General features: G+C 32.6%; 1 protein-coding gene across 1 annotated transcript; it reads left to right on the top strand.

Moving 5' to 3' along the window:
* The first annotated feature begins 1,766 nt into the window (after window positions 1–1,766).
* Window positions 1,767–6,610, top strand: LOC144559398 (type I inositol polyphosphate 5-phosphatase 4-like). The gene is made up of 13 exons (XM_078308416.1): window positions 1,767–2,006; window positions 2,108–2,195; window positions 2,496–2,564; window positions 2,795–2,876; window positions 3,675–3,779; window positions 4,308–4,585; window positions 4,668–4,923; window positions 5,007–5,142; window positions 5,233–5,423; window positions 5,524–5,632; window positions 5,750–5,898; window positions 5,992–6,273; window positions 6,530–6,610. The coding sequence occupies exons 1-12, from the start codon at window positions 1,977–1,979 to the stop codon at window positions 6,212–6,214; spliced, it is 1,716 nt and encodes a 571-aa protein (XP_078164542.1). The 5' UTR covers window positions 1,767–1,976; the 3' UTR covers window positions 6,215–6,273; window positions 6,530–6,610.
* The last annotated feature ends 2,739 nt before the right edge of the window (window positions 6,611–9,349 follow it).

Genomic DNA, 9,349 nt, shown 5'->3' with positions numbered 1-9,349 from the left:
GACCATTCGCGTACCGTGACCATCCCTTGATATTTTAATCACGGCATAGCATGGCACGTGAAAAATTAGCTTGGTTATAACACGACATGACACAAAACCAAAGTCACGACACAGAACGGTTTTCCACTCTACATCCGCATACTGTTTATGCATGATGTAATAGTCAAATTCATACACAACGATAATTCATTATAAAATTTTAGTTATATTGATTCCTTATATATGGTAAGCATTCTAAGCTGTCTGGTTTGAATTTTAGAAACGCTCCTGAAAAGTACCATAACGGTTCTTAATTATGTGTTTGATTGAAATAATACGAATTAAATCATGTGTTATAGTTACAGTACCATTGTAATTCCAATAATATAATGAAACTCGGTTTAATTTGATCACTTTACATTTCATACTAAAATAACACTTTGAGTGAATGAGGAGAAGCAAAACCAGAAACATATGTAATACATGTTTTTAATGGTTGGGGTATATAAACCGTATTCAACACTTTGCCTTTTGTTTTGACAACACTAGTATAAAAAATTGAATAATATATTATAATTTCCATAAATTCTGAATAATTTATGTGCTTTTAAAAATATTAAAAAAATAATAATAACTTGTGTATAATTGAGTAACTTTTGTAATAGAAAATCATTTTCACCTTCAAGTGTATACAATTAATACTAAATATTTATGTTATCTCACAATATATTTTTGTATAAACAAAATAAATAAATATATATATATCACCAATGATTAAATTTTTATCATTAAATATTCACTAGTTAAGATAAGAATAGTTTTAAAATTAGACGTACGCTAGTGTCATCATTTTTATTTGCCTTTGTGTCTCTTGTGTTTTTGTACTTTCATCATGTTTTTACTTTTTAATTTTGTAATAATAATTTTTTAAAACTTATATATTAAAATAAAACCGTTAAATGTTATCTACATTTATATAAAAAATCATTACTTCTTTATTTTATTTGTATATGAATTAATAAGTTGAAAAATCAACATTCATTATTTATCTATATTAGTATATTTTTGTAAGCTCTTGAAATAATATAGATCAAATCTTGCGATTTTATTTAATATTTAATATTTAAGTTTTAAATTTGAAGTTATTAATATTTAAAAAATAGAGGTATGATAAATAAAAATAAAAATATTTTAACCCTCCTTTAAATAATGCGAATTATTTAAGAAAAAATAAATATCAAACTAAGATGGGAGTGTAGATACTTTGAGGTAACAAAAATATTTCTGTTTAGATTTCAACCATCAGTCTGAGTCTCTGAGATAGAATGTACGAGCCACTTTAATATTAATGCGAATTTTGATCGGACGGTCCGGATCGAAAACAAATATTCTGTTACCTTAGGTGATATAAATTCCTACGATTGGTACAGAGCGCGCGAGGATAGAGACAGGGAGCGAGAGAGAAACAGAGTCGCACTTTATTCTCTTTAAACTGGCACTTACTATAATAAAACAATGGTAGTATATTAATTCCTACAAAAAGACACAATTTGAAGGTGAAACTCTCCCTCCTCTCTCTCCCTCTCCCCCCTCTCTCTCTCTCCATTGCCATTCCATTCTTAGCACAATATTTGACAGCTTTTGATAACTGGGTTTTTACGTACTGCTATTTTCTAAGCTTGCTTGAAACTCTAAACAAAACCCACTTCTTTTGCTAAGAGAAACTGTGAGCTTGATCTTTACTACAAAACCCCCCTCATTTTATATCAATTTTTTCATGAGTTGCCAAAGGTAAGAGGCAAGCTGCCCTTTTCTTTCTATCAAATCAGAGCTTTCTGATCAAATCTCTGGGAAGAATCTCTCAACTGCTTTCTTTCTCTTTAAAACCCAGTAGAGATTTCCTGTTGTTTCTTTTCCTCTTTATTTCCATTCCCAAGTAACGAAGAGATGCTTCAAGTATTCTAACATTCAAAAAATTGGTGACAAGCTCCGAAACAATGAGAGATGAGAATTCAATGAAAAGCAAGGTACATATGCACAATCCCATCACTCTCCATTAATAAACTACAGCTATTCATACATTTTTATTCTAATTTGGTCCTTCATTTTTCTTGCAATTGATGAGAAGCTTTCATGGTCAAAATCACTTGTGAAGAAATGGTTCAACAGAAAGAGCAAAGCACACGATTTTAATGCAGATGATGTTATAGCTAGAGGTGGAGCACTCTCCTATTTTCAATTCAATCTACAGTTGCACCCTTGTCATGTTCAATATATATATAATTTGTTTGTTTTCCCTAAATCAATTTCTGTACTAGGAAAATTTTCAAATTTGTCCACTTGTATACTTGTTCTCTTCCACTCTAGTCCATTGCGTTGATTGATGGGGCTTCAAAATTTGATTTCAAACCAATAGCTTTTGTGGAATACCTGTCATTTTTCAGAAATTGTCTGAATTTTATTTATTTTTCTTTTTGTCCACTGAGAGGTGTGCTCACTGTACTTCATTTTTTCAGGAGGAATTGAGGGATGGAGGGGCAGCCACTCCAAGAGAGAGTCTTGCACTGTGAAGAAAAGCAAAACAGGTACTGTACTTATGTCTCCCCTCCTCGTTTCTCTGTGTGTGGGGTGTGTTTTGTGTTTTTCCAGAATTGGACCACCACAAGAATAAAACACAGTCATAGATAAACACACAAAACACCATCCATGAAACCATTCCTTCTGTTGTTTTCTTTTCTTAAAGCAAACTACCAATTTGTCTGACGCTTTATTTTGCCTCTCTCATCTTCTTTTGTCTCGATTAAATCTGCAACAGAGAAAAAGAGAAGCCAAGACAGAGCCAGGAGAGGCAAAATAGATTTAGATGCAAATGAAGCTACAGTTACTTTGGATTACAGGTACTAATCAGTCATGATAAATTCATCTCAAGAAAAGGAAAAAAAAAATAGTAGAATTTTTTTTTGTTCTGAAACAGAACATGAGAAGTTTAATACTCTGAACTTTTGTCATGGAAAATTCACACGTCTTGCAAAATATCATAATACTACTTTAGAAATCCTTCTAATACTATATATAGCAACCGTCCTTCCATACCAAAAGTGTATTGTGCAACCCTAATTTTTTTTTTCCTGTTCACTTCCTCCTTTAAAAGGTCACTTGATAAATATCAGCCGACAAATTTTATTAACCAAAATTAAAAATTTTACAAGAAATACAAGTATATATATTTCTTCCAACTAACACTATGAAAAAATTTATTAACATGCATGCAAGTCATTTCCTTGTGTCATCAACCATTTTGCTACAACGATTAGTATAGGCTTCATCTAGCTTGTTGGAGGAAATTCTACATTTCCCCTCCTTTTACATTGAAATACGGTGCATGAGATGCAAAAAAAATATAGTTCTGCATTAACACTTTGCACAAATAACAACTAATTACTTCCATAAAAAAAAAAAATCCTCCTTTATATTTAAAACAAAAAACCACCTTCAGTGTTTATATGCCGTGCATAAGGAGAATAGGTAACAAATGGTACTCTTACAAAAATCCAGAGCATAAAGGTTTTACGAGATATTATCACATTTCAGAATAACATGTAAATTAATTTTTGTAGAGGCAAGAAATATACTTGGCTTTTGTCATTCTGATTTATTGTTACGAAACTCATCTTTTTGTAAATTTGAGGAGATAGAATATTTGTGGCGACATGGAATGTCGGGGGTCGATCACCTCCTGCCAACATGAATATCGAAGAATGGCTCCATTCTTCTCCGCCTGCTGATATTTACGTTTTGGGGTACTACCTTTTCACTATCATTCCTTTGTGGTTCTGCTTAATTTTTTTGTAATTAGTTTAATTTGTTAGACATTGTTGGCAAGTATTTCAACTTAAAGTCATGTGATTGTTAATAACACTGATGTAGGGGATAAAAATGTGAAGGAGTGCTTGGTCTTATAGAAAAATTGTTATGCAATCAAGCAAAATATAAATAATTTACAAATTTCTTATTTAAGGGAATTTAAATATGCTTTAACTCACATCCAATGCTAAGCACTGGTTCAAAACATTTGACTAGTTTGATGTATGGATAGAAATTGATATACGAAATTACAAAAATTGGGTTTTCTCGTGTTGCAGCAACGAAATCTCTTTTTCAGAAAAAAGAGATACTCATAAACATATAATTGCATGTTTTCAATTTATGGGGGGGAAATGTGCTAACTAGGAGACCAGTCTCGCATTTAGTAAATCATATTATACCTCAAGCTTAATAATTTCTTTTTATTTGGTTTGTTTTTAATGTATGCGAGTGTTGTATTGCAGTTTTCAGGAGATAGTGCCATTAAATGCGGGAAACGTACTAGGAACAGAGGACAATGGACCTGCGAAAAAATGGGTATCTCTGGTCCGACGAACTCTCAACAATTTTCCTTGTATCAATACCAGCTTCAGCTACAGCTACAGCAATCCCTCTCCTGTGCCAGATCCAGTGGCTGAGATGGATGCTGATTTCGAGGGAAACTATCAGAGTAGGAGCAACTATCCCTATTTGCATCGCCGCTCCTTTCAATCCCTCCATAGCCGCAGCCTCCGCATGGATGGTATTGTATTGCAAAGTTAAAATTTTATATCTTTACAAGCCAAACGTCCTCTTAGGTTTATAAATTATGGTTTTTAAAGCAGGAGGCGAGAACATAATGACAGGGGGCCCACAACCGAGGCTAGAACGCCGATATAGTGTTTGCGAGCGCGCCATGTATGGAAGCAGGCCAAGTAGTGATTATGATCCTAATTATAGATGGACCGGTGATTCTTCTGGTGATGATAATACCAATTCACCTAGTACAATACACTCTCCAATGTCCTATGGCTACTACGGCAATAATCCCATGTACACAGAGGAGAGAGATAGCACAAGCAGATCTGCTGGCCAAACCAGGTAAAATTTTAATTTGATATTTATAATACTATGATTTGTCTTTTAATTTTCCTGCCTGATTATAATGTGGTGGACATCCATAGATACTGTTTGGTGGCGAGCAAGCAAATGGTAGGAATATTTCTCATGATATGGGTTCGGAGTGACATTAGACAGGACATAAGAAATCTCAAGGTCTCATGTGTTGGTCGAGGGCTCATGGGCTATCTCGGTAACAAGGTTTGTAATACTTTTGTGAAGTTTCACATCTTATTACTTATTCGACATGAGTTCTTGTGTTTATATATCTATTTTGTACGATTTTAACAGGGTTCAATTTCAATTAGCATGTCATTGCACCAAACAAGCTTCTGCTTCGTGTGTAGTCATTTGACCTCCGGCCAGAAAGAAGGTGACGAGATTCGAAGAAATTCCGATGTATTGGAGATCGTTAGAAAAACACGATTCCCTTCTGTTTATGGGCACTGTGAGAGATCACCTGAAACCATACTTGAACATGAGTACGCCTTTGCTAATTTTATATAGTAGCTAGTTGAAATATTATATATTTACTGGTTCTCGTTTTGTTCAAGTTTAACTATTTTATTTTGTTCTGTGCAGTCGGGTAATATGGCTTGGTGATTTGAATTACCGAATTGCTCTCTCATATCGGTCTGTGAAGGCACTTGTGGAGATGCGCAACTGGAAAGCATTGTTGGAAAAAGATCAGGTATAATGTTCTCATCCCCTGTAATTGTTGCTGCTTTCCTCAAACTTAACTGTTCTTAATTGATGAGATCCTACTAAGGTGCCTATATAAGCTAATATTGTTACATGTCATAAACAGCTGAGAATTGAGCAAAGACATGGCCATGTATTTGTGGGATGGAAAGAAGGAAAAATATACTTCCCACCGACATATAAATATTCAAACAATTCAGACAAGTACGCTGGAGATGACATGAACCAGAAGGAGAAACGCAGGACACCTGCTTGGTACCAAAATCAATTCAAACCAAAAAGAAGAAGCATAAAAACAATTTCTTTTTCTGACAATATCTAACACAATTTAGGATATTGAAATACCAGGTGTGATCGTATATTATGGTATGGACGAGGCCTGAATCAATTGTCGTATGTACGTGGCGAATCGAGATTCTCTGATCATAGACCAGTTTATAGTGTGTTTTCAGCAGAAGTTGATTCCATAAACCATAGCAGAATCCAGAAAATGAGTTGTACTAGCTCACAACTGGATATTGAAGAACTATTATCTTACTCGCATAGCTATACAGACCTCAATTTTTACTGACAACAGATCTTGAGTGATTTGTTGCCTCATTTGAAATGGATTGCTTTGAGCATAGAAAGGTACCAGTTTAAAAAAAAAAATTCTGGAATCTTCTTCCTAGGATAGTTGGTACCTTCTCCACTTTAATTAAAGGGAACTTACTGCTTTTAATTGATTTGATTGGATTACCCGGTACCAGCTTGACCAACTTCTGGACTCCCCCTTCTGAGTTGAAGTACCCTTTAACTTTAAGCTTTGTACCAAAAACTTGGCATTCTAGTTATGTTTTTATGTAGATTACTTCTAACATGTTCCCACTTTTTATTGGTATACCAGGTTTGGTATATATTGGAGTAATCTGACAGCAGCTCTTCAAGTCTTTGGCTTTTCCCCAAAGTGAAAAATAGAAAAGACCAGGTACAGTAACTCTCCATATACTCTTAATTTATTTCTATAACTCAATAATTTTACTAATTGTTGGCCACAATTTTTACTAGTGAATTTTTATAACAATTGTTTTCTAAATTCTATCCACTATACTGCCAATATCGTAAAAATTTAGATGTTATAATCATTACCTTTCTCCTCACTCGCTGAATCCAGTTTTGTTATTTTGCAGGAATGAAATTTTAATTTGTACAAGATGGAACATAATAACCAGAGTCTAATTTTAGAAGATCATTGCTCACTGACCCTCAAAAAAAAATTTTAGAAGATCATATAAATAAATTAACCGATACGAAGCCTTAACCAAAAAATTTGGAGCCACTAATTACACTACTTACCATTACTCTTCACTTTTCCTTGTAGAATTTTTTGGTAGAATGAAGTTTTTGTATAAATAACAGGAGATGCAATACATTTGTTTTATTCTTTGCGTGTAAATCAATGAGAGTAATGAATCCCTCAAATGAGACCGATTGGCATGTGTTGTAAAAAGTAGAGTAGGTCAATTATTCGTTTGCATAGATGAGGCATGAGTTCATGTGTCTCATCATTTTTATCTGAAAAAGTTTTTTTATTCATTCCCTCATTGACATGCTGAATTGATCTCTGTTTTTGTTTGACACTGCAAAATATTAATACTCCCAAGAGAATAAAATATTTGATGAAGATAACTTAAAATTAACTTTTCTTGATTGGATTATGCCATATAATGAGAAATCTTTGTTTATGAAATATTTATAATAAAAAGAATTGGTATTTTTAATTTACCTGTCTGTTCTTAATCTAATTAAAGTTTGAAAACACTAAATGAAAAGGGAGATTGTGAATGAAATATGACCAAAAGTAATCGGAAGTAAAAGAAAAAAACTAGAATAATATACTTCTTTGACATTGAATCTAGCATCTATGTTTCTGCTCTCCTTCCTGACAAAGAAGAGGAGGGCAAAATAGCTTCATCAAATTATTTTTAGAGAGAAATTATGCTATTTGACATAGTCTAAAGACTCTAAACAGCCTACAGGTTTTATTGCTAGTAATTTCATTTATCAATGCTTAAGAAAACTTGAGATGAGAGACTTCTGTGAAAAAAAAAAAAAATGTTTGAGAAGAATTTTTTTCATAGAATTTGATAGTTTATATTGAAATTAAATATTTCATTCTTCTTAATATTTTTTTCAGGAAATGGTGCTGGAGAGAATCCAAACTGGGTCGATTAGGTTTCACATCAAGGAATAGTATCTCTGACCCAAATGATGTGTTTAATTGGAGGGAATCTCGATGTCAAAGTTGTCAACTGTCACTGCTCCTTTTTATTTTTATTTTATTTTATTGTTCATGCACCGTTCCATCATGGGATGGTGCTCCATTGTCTATATATGTTTTTGTTTTGTTATTACATGGACTTGTTTCTCTTCCAGATTCACGAGAGAAGTTAGAAAAATATCGTTGTCCGTAGAGCAGCATAAGAATTTAAAATAGAACATGCTCTTCTTCAAGAAAAAAAGATTGGTGATTTTCAGGCTGTTCTGTGAAGAATTATGATTAGACTTTACTTTTAAGCCCAGGACTAGACAATGCCAGATTGACTGAAATTTATATAAAAAATAAATTTGATTCCTACTTTTTATAAACATTTTTTTTAAGTCAGTCAAAATTCTTTATTATCGTTGAAAGCGATCTCTTTTTTTTTTTTTTGCTTCTTTGTGATTTCGAGCATATTAAAGGTTATGTTGTATGTGTTAATTTGCATGTGTTCTTGAAATCTAATATAAAAAATATACACATTATGATATCTATATGATGATATAAGTAAGATCAATTGAGAAAAGCCTGTAGTATTTACTTGTAGGGAAAATGAAAATTTAATTGAAATTGACAACTAATCTGAAACTAATTCTAGTATTTTACATGCATTTCACCATCATTAATCCCAAAAGGCTGATAGCTATCTCATAGCCATAGGGATAAATCGAGTCGTGAGTAATCGAGGGGGAATTGTTAATTATGTAACTCACATGTTTCCTCCCTTTTTAACTTTTGCTATCCCAGAAAATTTAATTTCCAGCAGATTTTTTTCTCCTTCTTTTACTCAACAATTTGTTCCCCATTGCACAGAGCTGCAGTTACTATTCAATACAGGCATCAACTGAGACATGACATAGACTAGAATCTATTTAGTTTAAATTTTGTTTGTTATTTGAATTATTGGAATATGGTGGCAGATATGCAACACTAAGATGCTACCTTTGCAATAACACCATCACCCAGCTGTTTGAATGGTTCTGTTCCTCTTACACTTAAATTACTGGTTTTACTAGTTTTTTATTTATTTATTTTTATTTAAATCATAAGTTGGAGGTCAAGCCACTCGATACATTTTTAAACCCTGACCCCTGTATACCACATAAGAGTTTTCCACTTTGTGGATTTCAAACTCATGGTCTCTCACATAGGAATTATGTGCCTTTGTTACTATACCACCTAACATGTTTCTATTTTATTTCTTAATTTTAATAGAAAGAAATAATATAATTAATGTTAAATTTAGTAAATAAGATAAAAAAAAAATTATTTCGTAGTTTGGATAAAAACTCTTTTGTAAATATTTAAAATTAGATACTTGACATTAAGTTTTACTTAAAAAAAATCGAGAGAAACAAAACCCCGGCCATTATAAATATGTGCACATGTTATATTCATAAAGAGGAG

This window comes from Carex rostrata, chromosome 9 (assembly GCF_964058835.1).
Source record: "Carex rostrata chromosome 9, lpCarRost1.2, whole genome shotgun sequence".
NCBI classification, from domain to species: domain Eukaryota; kingdom Viridiplantae; phylum Streptophyta; class Magnoliopsida; order Poales; family Cyperaceae; genus Carex; species Carex rostrata.
The sequence above is the reverse complement of the archived record's forward strand: the minus strand, read 5'-3'. Positions and strand labels throughout refer to the sequence as shown.

What these genes read in the sequence shown, in the direction of transcription:
- LOC144559398 (XM_078308416.1), top strand. Translation starts at nt 1,977, where the DNA reads ATGAGAGATGAGAATTCAATGAAAAGCAAG. An exon ending in AGATGATGTTATAGCTAGAG is followed by an intron (nt 2,196 to 2,495) that starts GTGGAGCACTCT and finishes TCATTTTTTCAG; the next exon opens with GAGGAATTGAGGGATGGAGG. An exon ending in GCTGATATTTACGTTTTGGG is followed by an intron (nt 3,780 to 4,307) that starts GTACTACCTTTT and finishes GTTGTATTGCAG; the next exon opens with TTTTCAGGAGATAGTGCCAT.